The sequence below is a fragment of the Pocillopora damicornis genome, chromosome 2 (genome assembly GCF_964200805.1).
Source record: "Pocillopora damicornis chromosome 2, jaPocDami1.2, whole genome shotgun sequence".
Taxonomy (NCBI): Eukaryota; Metazoa; Cnidaria; class Anthozoa; order Scleractinia; family Pocilloporidae; genus Pocillopora; species Pocillopora damicornis.
In genome coordinates, this window is record NC_142671.1 from 22,871,843 (window position 1) to 22,889,717 (window position 17,875).

A 17,875-nucleotide genomic window follows, 5' to 3' on the forward strand; every position below is an offset into this window, starting at 1 on the left:
CCCAAGCTAATATTACACGACCTTTCAAGAGGGATTAAATAGAAAGTTTTCAATATTTCTTACAGAACTACTATGCGATATATCAACATAGAGTCTTCATGATCTAAGATTTCACGCGAAATAATACTTAGGTAACCGTTTTCTTTGCGAGTGTTAACGAGCTCATTAACTTAAGCATGCATGTAAAATGAAATCGATCTTTCTGAAGAGTAAGGTTTGAATATTCTTTGGTTGTGCGGGAGGTAATTTACATCACGCAAGGAACCCGATGAACTAAAACCGAGTTTATTGACTGAAAAATATTTCAGGTGACAAACAACTTAAAATGACAAGGAGAGATAAGAGACTTCTTCATCCTACGACCTAAGAACCGCATCATCTAATAACCGTTTGCTAGTACACTAAACAAAATTAAAACTAAGTGCATTCACCTTGAAACTAAGTTTTACTCGGTATGGTAAAATTTCAATACTGTTCCGTGTTTTGATGTCCCCTACAGGTCAATTCATATTGTTTTGAAACTCCTTTGTCAATCAAAACTACACCTGGGCATGATACAGGACCTTGTAGTAAGAACTAAGTTACTTAAGTAAGTAATTATCAACTATATGTTTAAAAGGTAACGTGAGTAGTCAATTTTGACTAAAAATAGTCTACTGATGATATTTCATGTCAAGACCGTAAACCGGTTTTTTAACAAGAGAAAATACGTTGACGTTTTGAATGTCCGTAGTGTGCTGGTTTTCTAAGCTCAGCTGGAAACTAAAATAAACCACGTATTGATTATAACCTCTTAGCAAGGACGAGGGGGTTAAATGAACAGGGCATCTTTATAAGCGATCCTTTAGGCCACATTACTTTAAGGATTACGATAAACTACTGACAGCTTCAGCTTATGCGCTTAGCCCTCTGACTTTCCTGTCGACGTAGCATTTCAGTTTCCTGTCATCTCATCAATCCTCTGAGCCAGTTGAAAAAAGTAAATCACAAAGCTTTAAAGGAAATCCTTCAAGGAAAGTGAGATACCTTAATCACCTAATCTCAAATTCTGCTAATTTAGAAACCTCGTGCAAGAAATGGCAATAAGAACGAAAACGAGGCTGTAGAAGTCACATTGCTCATGCGCATGGAGCTATACCTCTCAGATTCTTAGTTGACAGGAGAGATGGGGAAGATTATTGTCCAAAACCTTGGTGTTTGACGCGATAAAAATATCTCCCCCGTCTTAAAACGTTTTCAAGAACACTATTCTGTTCAACATTGTAAAACTTCTCGACCAATGTTGATACATAGCTAGGTCTTCTGTTGATAAACTCGATTTAGTGGGTTGTAGTAATCTTTTTAAAGCTCTCTACAATTTTGCAAACTCTCACTTGGTTGGGAAATTAGCTGGACAAAAGGCTTTGTAAAGCAGAAAAGTTTATCCTTGAGAATAACAGGATAAATCTATGGTATCAATGTTCAAGAATATTCAACAGCAAAGCCTGTCATGTGTTCAAAGTCGCTTCATGTCTCTATTAGTGACTATATTGAACTCACTAAAAACAAAACAATGTCAAAATGCTCTCTGTTACACGTATTTTTTTAATTTTCTTTTCCCCATTCTTCAATACATAGCTCACAAGCTGTCAACCATGTAATAACATGATAATCTTAATTTTTTTTATAATACAAATAATGATTTCTAGCCTAGAATAGACCGGAATTAAAAGACAATACGCGCGATCGTTAAACTTACATAAACAAATGCAATTTGCGGTTTTCAAGTTGTGTTCATGAATTAATATCAATAGTACGCACGCAACACAAAAGTGCGCCGTCGATAACAGACTCAGAACGAAAGACGGAATGTCTTGTTCCAATTTTCCCTATTCATACTTCATCATATTACTCCACCAGAATCTGGCAAACCTTTTTCTGAGATAATATGTTGCCTGAATTCTCTGAATTCAACTTTGTCAGATACTAAATACATAAAATTAAATTATCATAATCCAGACGTTAGATATAAATTATGTTCTCGCCCCTAATTCATCTCTTTGTTCTATCTTAAACTTGAGCGGAAAGTAAGCTTTGTACGTCAAAGCTACCTCTTCTTCGTTCTCTTTCATGCTCAGAAGAAGATTGTTCGACTGTTTCACAATCAATCTCTCTTTCTCTGTGTACGTCTCTTTCGTGTTGTTCATATCTAGGTGGAGATGTTTCCCTTTGAGCGAGCACACTCGGCTTTGGTTCTTCGCTAAAAAGTGCAAAGTAACGGTGTGATTCGCTTAGGAGTCGCTCTGATTTCAGATCCAGCTTGAGACATTTACCAGACCTTCTTCGACGGTAGTCCCCATGTAAGAAATCTTCGTAGTACATAGGACAAATCGTCCAGAAATGTCCCTTACCGTTTGGACTGCGACCAGCTTTGATAAAGCAGTCATTCAGAGAGAGATTATGGCGAATGCTGTTTCGCCATCCGCTTCCTTTGGTCCTGAAGTATGGATACCGTGTCAGGATATAGCTGTAAATGTCACTAAGGACAAGTTTCTTCTCCGGTGAGCCAAGGATTGCTTCTGCAATGAGCCCTATGTACGACTGGCTAGGTTTCTCGTACGACCTAGCTAAGGAACTTCCCGAGGGGAGGAAGAAACCGCAGCTTCCCAAGGAAGGAACTGTAGGCCAGAAGCTTGTGTAATCGAGCGGGGCGACGGCTGCTGGTGCGGGAGGACCGTGACAGTTCAGCTTGGAGTGTGGTAACCCCCACGAGTACCACGGTCCAAGTTCAAACGCTGTTGGAACAGCGCTGGGCCATGTTACTGTGCTCACAGATGGCACAGACGGAAAATAATCTGAGGCTTTCTCGTAACTCGATACAGGACTAAACGCTGACATGGTTTTTCTGCAAGTGATTTCCTGGATGAACAAGCAATAACAGACAACTTTCAGTACAGATATCTCAGTCAAGTAGTGTTTAGACTGCTTTTCAAGGCACTGTAACGTTCGCTCTTAGCGCTTCAGTTTATAAACGCTCGGCCAGGCTATCACGTGACCGAGCCAATATGGCAACTTTCGAGCGGTCTTTTGTTCTTACGGAGAGGTGGATAATCGTGGGAATTGCAACATTACGACCACATGCGGAGAATATTTATAGCGTTTATATTTGAAGTGGGGACAAGAATGTGATCCCCGGGGTTGCACGCATGGGTACCACTCAACATCCCCGTCAATGGAAAAACTCGGATGACAACATTTTTCAATTTAATTTTGTGTTTTTTACTCTTCCTAAGACGCAGATTAACACAACAGGAGTTTTTGAGAATTGTTTTGGCTGGCTTGCGTGTTTGTAGTCTTTGCCCCTATTTTCCGAGTAATCCCCCCTCGTGGGTAATCTATTTATCATTCGTAAGCAACATCACTAAACCGAATGCGATAAGTGCTTTAAAAAGTGTGTATATTTTGATCTTTTACTTGGTTTTATCCATTTAATTAGTGCATTGTCTAGAAAATTACAAGTCTGGCATTTAAATCCAGGAAACAAAGAATGACTTTTCGCACGTTTTTTCCGCGTTAGTGAATTCTAGAAATAGTAACAAGGTTATTTTTTCTTGATTTCAAAATAAACGCCTAATTCATTGCCTTTAATTCTGTGTTATTTAATAATTTCAAATTTTCGTGCCCAGCTCACTACGTTAACATCGTTTTAATATTTAACGTTAAAATGATCTCAGAATTACTTCATAACTACGTTGTATATTATGAGACCGCACTCAGATGTCAGGAATATCCTGATCCAGCTGCGAGAGATAGTTAGAAAGTGCTTTCACTTTGTTGATATCTCCGCACGCAACAGGAACAAAGCGTTGCTCGGCTCGCATACGAATATTTATCAACCGAAAAGATAAATTTCGTGATGGCTGATAAACAGAATCCATGCAATGTACACTTCGTGAGAAATTAAAAAAAAAGGGAACATTCGAGTCAAATGAGAAATTTATAGACGTTCGTGTAGGGGTAAAAAGAAAAATCACGTACGCACGTCGATAAAAGATGATATTGGTAAACGATTAAAGGTAATATTTAGTTGGTATCACCAACACCATAAATTCAAAGTATGTCACGGAAGTTTACACAAACTAAACAAATCGATAGCATTATCGCGAGAGTAATTGCAGAATTGAAACTAAATAAACAGGTAGTCTATATGTGAGATTTTGCCAGCAAGAATAGAGAATGAACACTCAATGAGAACATTTATTGCCCTTAAAACTAGTCAAGTTATTCTAAAGGTGCGCTGTTGCACAGTTTTGAAAATATTGGGTGTGATTCGAGTATGGCAAAAGAAGGAGTATTCTAAATTCCGGAAACCTGAGGCAAATATTGCTTCTTACAGCCCAAATGGAAGTATTTCTTAAAAGCTACCGGATATCAAAACTAAGCTTTGAGAGCATAAGAGTTCATTTGACAGCAGACGGTAAACCACATCGATTCCATTTTTGTCTTTAGGAAAGGCTTTTGCCATTAAGGCTAGGGAAAGTGAATTTAATGCCTTTTTGTTCTGTGGGCTTTGTTCTCTAATCATTAAGGCCTTAAAAGGGGATCGTTATCCAATTTTACTTATGTCACCAATATACAAAGTTGCACTGTCAGGTCACGAGAGCATCTCAATATATAAATTCTCCCACAAGGACTATAGGAACTGTACATAGTCTAGAATGGAGAATTTGTATGCTTCCATCTGCTTTCACGGAGTACTTAACTGAAGGGTTGATGCAAATACACAAAATTGACGTTTTCTTTTACGAATGGGCTCAGAATTGGTTGTTTGATTTACTGTCAAAAAAATATAATCTTTTCATCTGCAACTGTTTAGAATTATTGAATTTCAAATGCTTTCAGCCCCAATCTAGCCACAAACATGATGTAGAGTAAGTTTCAGGAGATGACAAACATGTTTTTGCAAGAACCTTCCATGGGGTGAGAGGAGGTCTTAGTTTTCTTTTATTCTCACAATATCCTCAACAAAAAAAAAAACATACTGAGCTTGTTCCTTTTTCAGATATTGTTTTTTTGTACAAAAGTTAAGATCGGTTGGTTTAGATATCACATACCAGAGTTATATCGCAAATGCTTCGAGCTAAAAGCAGTGCAAGACTAATGCAACTAAAAAACAGTGTAATAATGCTACTAAATATTGCTGCATTGAAGTTTTTTTCTTCTAAGACGAAAATTTTTTCTGTTCCTTTATAACTGAAGCAACCGCACTGAGCGATGGATCAATGTTTTTCATCTTACAGCGATTTGTTTACGAAGTAAATTAAACTTAGCTTAGCGAGGCGACTGTAGTCTGCTTCAATGAAGAGCGACAGTCATATCAAGTGATTTCAAACATATATCTGACTTCATTTCATACGAAATAGTGCAGTTTTTTGATGAATCCGTTTCATTACAGTTGTCGCTCATAGCAATCCGTCGAATCTGGATGGGTCACCACCATGTCAACACGGGGAGCTGAATTTTCAGCCGCCTGCCCAATGCTAAGCCGGATAATAGCTTTCTAATACAGTACTCACAGGTTTATAAATTACCCATAGATTATCTACAAGAAACTGTACATTTAGCAAAGAATCGATGTTTTAGGCCCAACAGTGATTTGTTTACGAAGTAAATTGAAGTTAGCTTAGTGAGGCGACTGAAGTCTGCTTCACTGAAGAGCGAGAGTTATATTAAGTGGTGTCAAACACATGTCTAACTTCATTTCGGACCAAATAGTTCAACAGTAGTCGCTAATGGAAATAACTCGATTCTGGTCAGGTACTGAATCGCTGCACTGAGGCTGGGAGATGAATTTTCAGCCGCAAGCGGTGAACTTAGGCAGGGAATTGTCTTCCAATATTAATTTTTTCAAAAGGTTTGAGATAGGAGCAGCCATTTAATAACGTCCAAAAACCTTTACAACTAGGTTGCTCAAGGGGCTCCACGTGGTCTTTCCACTTCAGCAAGAATCCCCCAAAAAAGCATATCTCTATTCTAGATTTTTCCTTCTGCACGAATTAAAAAAAATCCCTGAAATAGGAAGTGTTTCAAGGCGTACGTTATGTTGGCGCACCCTTGAATTCAAGTATTTCGTGAGATCTAGAAGTGTCTTAAACGGATACTTCATGCACGACATCAACAAAATTGTTAAGTCATTCCATTTTTGTTCTTTTGAGACAGGGTATCGTTCAGTGCTAAAGAGCAGTTTGTTTTGGATACTGTTGCTATGTGGCATTCACTCAGTAAGTACGGAAACACTCTTCCTTTGAAGCTTAATATCAAATAATTTTCCAATTGTTTTAGTTTTTGCGAGAAAACGCTAAAAATCCGGAAGAGAATTAAATGAAAATTGATTTATATAAAACAATATGGCTCATCTTAACAACACAACTGAGGATTGATTTTTTTCTCTTATCTCAGTCAAAACGTAATAACGTATAATTTGTCCTCAACTTTGAAAACATGACAATTAAAAAAAAGCAATGACCCTAAAAAGGAAGGATATCTTGTCATTAAGAGGACCATTTTTCATCATTTTTGACCATACATAAATCTATCATCAAATATGTCCGTGCAAATACTGACCTCGTATTTTATGAGTTCAAGAAAATCTAAAAAGCATTATTTTCATTCCGATCACAAGACAGGGACAAGCTTTTGAAATGAGTTGAATTCCAGGTTCAAGTAGGAAATACTCTTTTTGAAAAACAATAACAACAAGAAAAGCAACAACAACTGCTTCAAAAATGTTTAGAATCGCTCGATTGATCAGATTAGAAGGCTGTAAACCTCGCGTGCTTCATGATGAAAAATAAATTGTCCTCCTTAAGTTCCTTTAAAAAATTAATCATTTGAATATTTTGTTCAAAGCAAATATCTTTTCAGAGACAAAAAAATATAACAATCTCATGGCAAATATCACTTGGGCGAAACAAAAATAAGACAAATTACAGTTCAATTAGCAAATACGACTAAGTGTATTAAAATTCAAAACGTTTATCAAACGAGTTGACTGGAATTGTGGGGTGACGAGTCGATGAACAAACTATTACGGTAAATTAATAGAAGAAATACAAAGATAAAGACATTTTACCTAGCTTAACGCGCCTTTACTGGTACTTTCATAGCTTGCCCAAACCAAGAAGAATTGAATCGAACTTTGAACTGAGATAAACACCGAGAAAAGTTTCACCCATAGCCTTGACCGAGTTACTGCAACAGTGGTTTGCGAGCCTTTGGCGAACCAGTTAGGTATGAAGTGTTAAAGAAAAGAAACTAAATATTAAATGGAGATACGATCAATTGTGTAGTTACACTACTGAGAATAGTGGGCAATTTAGTTTAGCAGTTTCATTCTGTTCGGTAAGAAATCATAAGCCTAAAGTTAGAATGCACAAAATAGATTACACAGCTGTAAAAAAAAATTCAAAGAGTAGACGTCAATACAATGCTTAAAAAAGCGATTTAAGTTATTTACAGTATTTTCGTAATTTGCGAGGAATAGATATTTCCATAATATTTGTTTTTGTGCCAATACCTAAAAGACGAAAAACCACAACTGCTCCCACAGATATAAATCAAACATTTATGGAGGTCTTCAATTAGAAGAATGACTAAGCAATAATGCAAATTTTGTTATCATATCCTATTAGAACCAATGCTCTCAATTTGTAAAAAGCAGCTTGAAAAGAAAAGTACTCGTAAGATTTTTTTTTAACATAGCCTTTTAAGAATGATATTTATATATTGAGTTGAAGTGGTTCGAAATTTGTGATTAAACAAACAGAACTATCATTAAGATTTTATTTTTGGAACAAAAATTTATGAAAGACAAAATATCTTGAAAAAATACCATTCCATTGAATATCATGCCGGCGGTTGTATTCCACTGATAAGATGAAAACAACTTGCCCGCTAGAGAGTGAAATTTATTTCTGAAAACCAAAAACCGAAGACAATTTCTCTGATGATAGATCAAAGAACTTTTGGTCAAAACGTAATGCAATTCTTCATAGTTCTGTTTCCATTTAAAATCAATATTTCATAATATGCACTCGCGCTTTAACTGCTTTGAAACTTCAGTTCAGGCCACATTTTCCTTCACCAAATAGTTAAAAAGTTATCTTTGTGTGGCACATGAAAGCAGTCTAAAAGCCATTACTATGTCTGTTGGCTAGAAGTGCATGGTTCACTTGTTGATAGATATTTATTAATATACTTCAAATAAACAAACATAATGTTGAATGAAATCCCCTATCACGAGTGTTGCGTAAATTCTTTCTCGCATTCCTGATCATAGATATTTTTAACAGACATTTAAAATATTGACTTATTGGCAAAATTGTGAAATGATTACTTGGCGAGTGTTGAAAGGGAGGAATTGTGGTTTACAATGTTTTAATAAACTGTCACTTTCCCCTTAATCTTTTCATTTTTGATGAAAAAAACAAAATGAATACTGTTTGATGAATAGTTAAAATTGATTTAAATAAATTCTTACGTAACGAAAATAGAACTACAGCATTGCGTGATGGAGGCTTTTACGAACATGGAGAGAGATCCGCCAACTTTCTACAATCATCTCTTATAGGATATAGAGAGAAAATTTCATAGCTATACAAGATATCAACTAACCTCTATGGTTGAATCGCTTATTCACGCCGTACTCTTCTTGCCAGTTCTTAGTTAGGCTAAACTAAGCGAAGGAAAGCATTTGGAGCAGGACTTTCCCTGTCTAACCTTTTTGTAAAACGGCCTCTCAACCGATAGTGGCCACCATTGGCAATTTTATTTCAACGTTAAATTGTTTAACGATTTGCCCATTGTTTGATTTAATTCTTGTATGCAATATTTTTACAAAATGACGTTAAACATACCCTTTAAATGTATAGACATGATATTAAAGCATCTAGATCGGTAGCCGAGTATTTGATGAGTCAGTTTTCAATTGTAATGAGTGCATGCGTGGAGTGACAACTCAAAAACTAAAAAGACAAATGAAACGTGCAAGTCTTAATTGAATGCTATTTCTCAGTTTTGTACAAAAAGGTTCAGTTTAACTTAAAGCTCAGAAGCTTGTGACGAGTAGAATTCATTCCGATCTCAAAAGCGTAGACTTGGATGCTATCGTCTATCGCTAGTTGGTAAACATTTGTATGGAATGGATAAGTTGAAAGGAAAAGTCCATTTTTTTTGTAGTTCTGAAAGAGTCAGACTTTGAGAGAGAGGCCGAGAAACTTGGGTCATGTACTGAAGAAAAAGATGCTGCAATTTTTATATTACAACTGCATACATGAGGTATTTTGGGACATTAAGCAGTCAGGACGGCGATGTCTAGGAAGAGGTCGATCAGAAAGTGAATTTAACTCTTTGTTTAGAATTTCACTAATGACTGAATGTGATTACCGTCGCTTACGCAGCCAAACCTGAACAGCGAGAAGCGTTGACTTTCAAATGCATGGATATCTAATTCGCAGAAAACGCACATTTTGGTGATTTGATGTTATTGTTTTGCAGAAGATGGCCAAAAAATGTACCAAAAGCTAACGCCATTGTTCTTTCCAGTAGCCCTTCTGTTTTACCACGTTGTCGGTTAAAGTCACTGTCTTGGTTGACTTGTGTTCCCTATAATTGTTTCAAGGACAACACCTCTTCTTCTTCACAAAATATCGTTGTAAAATAATTACAAACCGTGACAACAGCAAGCTGAGAGTAAATTGAAATTAAAATTCTCTACAAATCCAGAAACATTGGCCACGAAAGGTTTGCCATGCAGCTAAGAGCATAAAACTTAATTAAGAAACAAACTCATTCAACGCAAATTCACCATAACGAATGAGTTACAACTTTACTAATTACCTTCTGCAATATTCCGATATTTGTATTTACAAATAAACTGACTCACTAAGTGATCTACTGATTAACAAACCGACTGGCTTCAGTTTGGGTGACAGACAAATGGGCGAAACGACTTTGTAACGAACAAAACAAAATGATCTGAGTCTCTCGCAAAGCGAAAAATACTAGGAGTTTGTGTAGATCAGTGTTGTTAGGTATCCCCGATTCGCACCAGTAGTGCGATTAGCTGGGCTTGTTAAACAAGTCAATATATTTGATAGAAACTGCATCAAAGAACCAGCTACCTGTCTTCACGAAAAGCTTCTATAATTACAAAACTGTGGGTGGGTGAATCCATCTGAGGAGTTTTGGCGAGACATAATCACTTCTACACTGACGCAATTAGACAAGCTTAAGGTGGTCGTTTACGCATAAACGATATTTCGGAATAGCTTTCGTGATAAAAGCCCATAATCAAAAATAGAATTGATCTGAATATCTGCGAAACAATTTTTTATGTAAACCAAAGGTTAGAACTCATAAAATCTGAATATTACCATTGCTCAATCTCTGAGTATCAACAAACCCTTTTTTTATAAGGAGATCTGATGGAGATAACCAACCTACTTTGCAAATATCAGCAAACCTGTTTTCCAGTATTCCCATTTTTATAAAGAAATAAAACGGCACAATTTTGGAAAAGGGAATTTTAAATTCGACTAGGTATTGCAGGCTTTGAAGTAAACGAACATGGACGACAAACATTCATCCTTAGAGAATGGAATATATTATTGAAAAAAATAAATATGATACACTCGTTCATTTGAGTCAATGATCTGATTTGAGTTATATTGATCTTGACCAGAATATTTATAATCAAACAAACACTGCCGCTGCATTTTCTTCCAATTCTTTCTAAAGCCTAAATGAAACACTGAATAATGTCAAAAAGAGCATTTCCGACTCGTAGAACAGACAGGAGCGTTTCAGCTCTCTTCAGAGGTAGGCAATCGAAGGAAAGACAAAAAAAGACAAACCGCAAATGCCATGAAACGGAAAATTACTCCTGGAAACAGAGACGAAGCGAACACTCATTGCGTGTGAAACTTTGACGTCACTTTCAGTTCCATATAGTTTTCGCAATAATGTAATATTGAAGTTTACACCATTACATTTAATTACATTGACGTCTTAAGCCTTCAGACTATGCGTGGTATTCAGCGGTAAGTGTTCTTACTATTAATTGACAGTGGGACGGTACCAGCTTTCAGCACGCGAACGTCATTCCCATGTAGATTAATACTATGTGTCCGCAACAACCAAACCTCTGCTCGGCACGTTTTACAGCATAGAAATAGATACGTTTTCAAATGAAAAAGTTATAAATGATTAACTACTGACTCGAATGATAGCTTACAAAATCAAGTAGGCCATTCAGAAAGAAAACGACGTTTACATACTTAAAACTAAATTTAAAATATTGCTTCAAGACAAAGAAAGGAAGAAGATTTGACTTGGCGTTTAGTTGTGCAAAAAATTCCTCTAATGGCTTTATGCAAAGAAATAATCTAACTGAGCAAAAAAATAAATTCTAGTAACTCACTGAACAGACTAAATTTTCACACTTAAGACACGTTTAAACGATCGAGAGAAGTATACTGTTAAGTGTATGGCAAAACCGCCACTTAATTGAACCGTGTATCTGCTGAAATATTTTGCCACCCACATGGAAAGGTGACTAAGAAGTTCGTCTCAGATTAAGTAGCTGAGTGGGATTATAACTTGTCCACAGTTTGATGTTGTCCAGTGTGGGTGAGTTACTTGCAACTCTTTCCACATAAACACATATTTGTCTGTAAACTGTGGGCACTTGTGGAATTCAAGCTAAAAATGGGAAAACTTAATCTTGCCAGAGAGTCACGATAGGATGACATCAAGATCAAATGGGATAATGTACGTTTGTGGACTTTATTTATTTGTTACGTAGTGAACTAAATGTTTGAAAATATCTCGACAGTCAGGTAACAATGCTAAGGGTAAGGAAGGTTAAATTTTGGCCATTTCACGGCTAACTGCTCATTTATTTCCGTTATGTTTAACAGAAAAATGTTTACGTTTTTCGACTGACGGTAAAAATTTGTCAGTTTTTTACGTCTGAAAGCTATTTTTTTTGCCATTTTATGGCTAACGGTTAACCACATCGAGACCTACGATAAGCAATAAAATATATCCTATATCTTTCCTCCATGATCCTTAGACTTTTTAGTTTCACTAAAGGCATGAAAAATTTATCTTAAGGAGTAAAATTCTATTGAATTTTGAAAAAAAAGTATTAGTCTTATAGAAAAACAAATCATTAGACGCCTGTAAACTGACTTTTTTTTCGAGCTGTTGATGGGGAAGGTCTTAAGTGACCTTCATTTGACTTTACCAGAATTATCATTTCACCAACCGGAGCAGATGCAATTTTTGACGAAGCAAAAAGGCTTGTTGTGTCATTTTTTCTGTCTACAACACTCTTTCTTTTATAAATATAATTCAGGCCCATATTACGCTGAGTCGGTTTAAACGTGTTCCGCACATACCGATTTTGCTTGGAAAGTTGCTGCGGGTTCTTAATAGAAGTGGAAAATGTTGAGGGCAAGAATTCATTTAATTTTAAACTGGTATTGAATTTCTGGATAATTTGTCCCTAAAATTACCAAACGTTTACTCTTAAATCAACAGAATGAGTGTAGAAAGGTTGTTTAAGGTCAGCACCACGAATAGCGAACAGGTCTTTGGAAGACAACGCATGAATATAGCGAACTTTTTAGCAAACAATTTTACCTCGTGCGACAAGAAAGGCTAAAAATTACAGCAGTGTGATTAAAGGGTACACAGAGTTAATTTTGCAAAAAAAAAAAAAAAAGAATCGAAAACTGCGCGATACCAATCACGTGACGCCAGAATTTCCATCCTCTATAGTATCTCTCACTTATTCCAGTTTCAGCACTCTTTAGCCGCATGTTTAAGGACCTCAAGCTGAAAGTTGTGCCTCTAATCATGCATGTACCACGATAGTCAACCGCTAACAAGAGGATGTTGCTAATTTCGCTCGGGAAACTTGCAGGGATTTTACAAGTTTGAAAAATAATGTTGAGGTTGGAAATTCTTAAATGTGTTTTGTAAACACATGATCAAATCACTTTCGTTGCCTTGCGTTATCTATAAAACTAATTGATAGCCAAACACTCTCTGACAACTATCCGTATTACGGCTAACAATTTCCTCAAGTCCCTTTGCACGAGACAAAACGGCAGTGAGGTAAAATGCTTTGAAACTTACCAACTGTAGAAGTCTCAGTTTGGAAGGTTAAAATTGAAGTTCATCCAGGGAAATGAGAACTGTACTTGCGCTCAACGCAGTAAATAAGTGGAACTGGTAAGGACGTGTTTGATGTCAGTTTTAGTATTGCAATGACAGTGCACAATGTTACTAACACACGCAAACAAAGCTGAAAGACAAAAAGAATATCATAATAAACGGTTCAAAGCTTTCAACCTCTGCTCTACTCTTGAATTAATGACATTTTAATAATGCATGACGTAGTAATATCGCTGATCATTTTGCCATGTCATGCTGGACAAATAACAAGTTACCGTTAACAATACCAATTAAAAAAAAATCACCTCAACAGGGAATTCGTTGAACATTCCCTGATAATAACCTAATAAAAGCCGTTGCAATATAACAGAAGTTTTTTTCCCTTTTTTTTCTTGTTCCTTGTATCAAATTTCTTCGGCCATACCTTGGAACACCACGAGACGTACGAAGTAGAGAATTCAACTGAAATAAACAAGTTCATTGACTTCCTTAGAGTGTGTGTTATTTTTGGTCGCATAGCAGATTCGGAGGAAATAACAAAAATATTTTTACGCTCGTTGACTTTTGCACGTGCCTTCTGAGAAGGTATGAGCCGTGAGCTATTTTGAAATAAAACACTACTCTTCGATGACTGCGCATTAGTTTAAAAACTGTGTTTTGGTGCCGTTTCTGTAGATAGACACTAGAGACTATTCAAACCGATAGCGTGAACAAATGTATTTTAACAGCCAAGCAAAGGACCAAAGTACAAAACGGAAAACAACTAGACAGTTACACCATTGCCTTTAATAGTAGTAGCAGTAGTAGCTTTCTAGAACTTTAAGTTACTAGTAACTAACCTCCCCCGCCACCACCACCCCCATCTCACCTTAGACACAAACTGTACGACAGTAGGGGTTTTGTCATTCACTTGGGCTAGCTACAAGCTAATCTCTTTGCTCAAAATATTTTCTAGTACCCCTAACTGAAAGCATTTATTAGTTTGCATTGTAGGTTCTATGGGTGTTGTTTCCTAAAGAGCAGATAAAGACGTACTGAGATTAAACATTATTTTGAGTTACAATCCTCTTGTAACATCACGCATTTCTGACATCAGTAGAAAGCTTTTCTCCTTTTTTTTCCCTTCAATAAGCACAGCCGACAGGAAATTGATTTTACTGTTGCGAAAATGCTTGAGCAATCTGTAGTGTAGAATACAGTTCCTGACTATGGTTCATTGTGCAAGAAAAGGTCACAAAGAACGAGAAACAAAAGAAATGAAACTGAGAAAGAAATAAATAAAGTCAATTTACTCTATTAACGATAACTTCAAAACGCTAAACAATGGTAGAGACAGCACAAGATCGTTAAAAATGAATCGTTTTGCAACAGGGAAGTAAAATAAGGACTTCAAATGCAAGTATACCACCAGCCTAACTCAACTGCATAACAATGCAGTAGTAAGACCATCCGAATAGTTTTACCATAGCATAATAATTTTGTCCTATGTCGAAGGGAAGGAACAAGGAAAGAGGAGGGGGAGGTGGGAGCAATTAGACTTTTTACAGTATTTCCTAGGGTTCATTTACAGGAAGGGATAAATACACCCACAGAAATGGGGCCTAGATTTGCTTTTGGTTTAGATTAGTTTACAAACGATGCCTACTGGTGTTCCGCAGTTCACACATAAATGTTAGAGGTAAAAGACCATCGTTGCCACCATTATGTGAAAACACTCGCAAAACTGGTGGTAAATTACGTCATTCTTAGCGACACAGTCAAATCAGAAGAGATACACCGACCAAAAACAACAAGCATCCACCTACTGGCCACTGACCCACAACATTTAAAAGAGACATATCATACAATAAAGCCCTCGTGCTCTACAGCCCTTACTTATGTATTTCGCTTAAAGACCTTTTTCCTCTCGATTTCATGTTAAAGAATGTAAGTAAAGGCAACTTGAGTAGTTCTTTAGAACAGAATTTCTGCTCTGGTTAAAAACCTGGAATAGATGTACATTTGCTTCGGGTCATCATCGACATTTATGAAATCCATGGACAGGTAATTGCAGTTGGCAACACAAGACAGCATCATGCAACCACTCGGTCGTCGTCATAACAGGTCATCTCTCGAAACTATAATCGCAAAACTGTATGCGACAATTCCTTCTGTTAAAATTAAAAAATCAGCATAGATGGATTATGCGTGATTTTCAACATGGTATTAATACGTTTCCTTCACATTTGTTTTTAAGACGTGAGTATGTGATTTTTGAAAACGGTGTAGTACCATTGAAATGTCACCACCTTACATGTTAGCAGACAGGGATATATTTCTTTGCGGATTCAGAAAATTTTTGAAAAAATTTAAAATTTCAGCGTTTGACCTTTTTATTGACTAAAATTAACGGCACTTCAAAGACAAGGATTTATTCCATATAAAAACGTGCCATTTATCTCAAACGAATTTAGTCTTTATTTTGAGCTGAGACAGCCAGCTAAAAAAGATGCAGATCAGTATCTTGTTACGATCGACCTTTTGTCTCATTTATTCTAAAGAATACTTAATCAAAATAAAAAGTTTTCCTGAAAGAATGGTTCATTTTAAAATAAAAAAGGTTACATCTGAATATGACCTAGACTAATTATGAGTCACTAATATAATGACCGATACTCTGTAGTAACTGGCTGGTTTTCGACAGCAGTAATTGACGTGAAAAACAATAGCGAGGGAGCAACTGATTTAAACAATCACTGGGTAATTTTAAAAGGACTGGGTGGAGTCCAATTCGGTTTGTACTCATATGAGTGATTCACTAAATCGGACGATGGCAAAGTGGGAGTCCGTTTTGTTCATCTTGAGTGTGATTACAGCCGGAAAAGAATTAGACGACACGATATCCTGTTGCAAATTAATCAAAACTATGACAGAATTGAAAAAACAACCTAGCCGTTGGTTATACGTGTTCATAAAAAAAAAGCAACAATAAGAACAACAATATTAAACCCAACCAATACACAACAACATGACAGATACTGTCCAATTCCACAGGCATGACGTGCTAACTGTCCTACTATACTATCCAATAACAAGCACGCGTACACTATCCTATTACTGTTCAAATCGGGCTGGTGATAACCAATAACATTCGATAATGTTGTTATAGTTTTGATTAAAAGTGAAAGATTACAAAACATGACAGTGCCTCAAGAAATACTGGATAGCATCAGAGAGAAGTGAGTAGAAAGTAGGACATACTAGATTTCAAATTCAGAGGTAACTATTCTTCAAACAGTAAAGCTTGGAAGGAGGTAATGAAAGTAGAAACTAAGTTAATGTTCAATTATGAGCGCATGATTTCTTTCTCTTCATTAGGATTAATACGTTTTTAGGTCAACAAACAACTTTATAATTAGAAGTTGACTTAATTGCCATGAAATAGGGCCGTATATTAAACGCTCTGTAGAGTTCACGAACGCGGGTCATTCCAGTTCCAAGAGAAATACTGTTTTCCAAATCGCTTCAAACAATAGGGAAGTCTCAAAAACGTGAGAACTTAAATACATATTGTAAGTTTTACAGAGAAGCTAATATAGAATACTGTGCATAGCTCCAGTAAAGACAAAGTCAAACTTAAAAAATGTTTTCATGATTGAATCGCTTTGCGACTTTTGACCGTTGCTATTGACTTTAATATAATGCTAATGAAAGAGCATCTTTTTGCAGTGTCATTCTGCTCAGAACAACGTCCCCAGGCACAATGAGACAAAAATATGAGCAGTCATATTTGGATCAAAATAGATGACGACCTCCACCATATCGATGCTTTAATTACGTAGTCGCTCCGATTACTTATTTTATCCATGAGGAACCTAAACAAATAATACCCTTGAAAACTTTCTTAGTTTAAACAAAACTGTCATCCTTTGGAGAAATGGCTTCATATTGGTATCAGGGAGAGGTACAAAAGAATCTAAACAAACAATTCCTTTATTATATTGAAAACGGAAGTTGAGTTATGATAAAATATCATCCAGACTCATCGATACTATATCGGTCTTAACGATGACAAGAGTTGATTACACTAAAGTAGTCACGAGACTATTTTGAACTAACAATCTTGTGAGATTTATGGCAATGTAAGGGTTTCATAAGAAGATGTGCCTGCATTCTGGTAACTGCACTGCAATTTAAGAAAACAACGTTGTTGTCTTTGTTATTCAGAAAATAAATAGAATAAAAGTTTAATAATATATGCTTGGGCGTGATATTATTTTGGTTTCTCACACTAATCTGCTTCAAGCCAATTTTTAAAATAGTTCATGCTTAAAGTAAAAAAAAAAAAAGAAAATGAGGTCAAGAGAGCGAAGACGAAAATAGGATCAAAGCAGCCGCGAAATCAGCCACAGCGGACCTCTGTCGCTCCACTGAAAACGTAACTCTTAAATCTTTTAATAGCGATTGACACTCTTGAGCCAAGTTTGGCTTATGAGTGCAAGTAAGTGGTCGTAACTGCAAAAGGACACTAGTGACTTGCCACTGACTGCAAGCAAAAAAATCACTGAATAAATCTAACCCTGTAAATAAGAATGCAAGTTAGAATGAGTTGTTCGCCAAAATGTATCTCCCACTTATAGAATAGGTGAATTGTGATATAGTGTTTGTTTGGCTC

The 17,875-nt window shown here is 36.3% G+C and overlaps 1 protein-coding gene across 2 annotated transcripts; it reads right to left on the bottom strand.

Annotated features, from left to right (window-relative positions):
• Window positions 1–1,564: 1,564 nt before the first annotated feature.
• On the bottom strand, window positions 1,565–13,377 carry LOC113677602 (uncharacterized). Of its 2 annotated transcripts, none has more exons than XM_027194434.2 (2): window positions 13,183–13,377; window positions 1,565–2,898 (listed from the first exon to the last, which is right to left on the bottom strand). In XM_027194434.2, the coding sequence occupies exon 2, from the start codon at window positions 2,875–2,877 to the stop codon at window positions 2,050–2,052; it is 828 nt and encodes a 275-aa protein (XP_027050235.2). In that variant the 5' UTR covers window positions 2,878–2,898; window positions 13,183–13,377; the 3' UTR covers window positions 1,565–2,049. The 2 variants fall into 2 exon arrangements, with proteins under 2 accessions (XP_027050235.2, XP_027050236.2); XM_027194435.2 differs by lacking the exon at window positions 13,183–13,377 and adding an exon at window positions 8,653–8,801.
• Window positions 13,378–17,875: the final 4,498 nt, after the last annotated feature.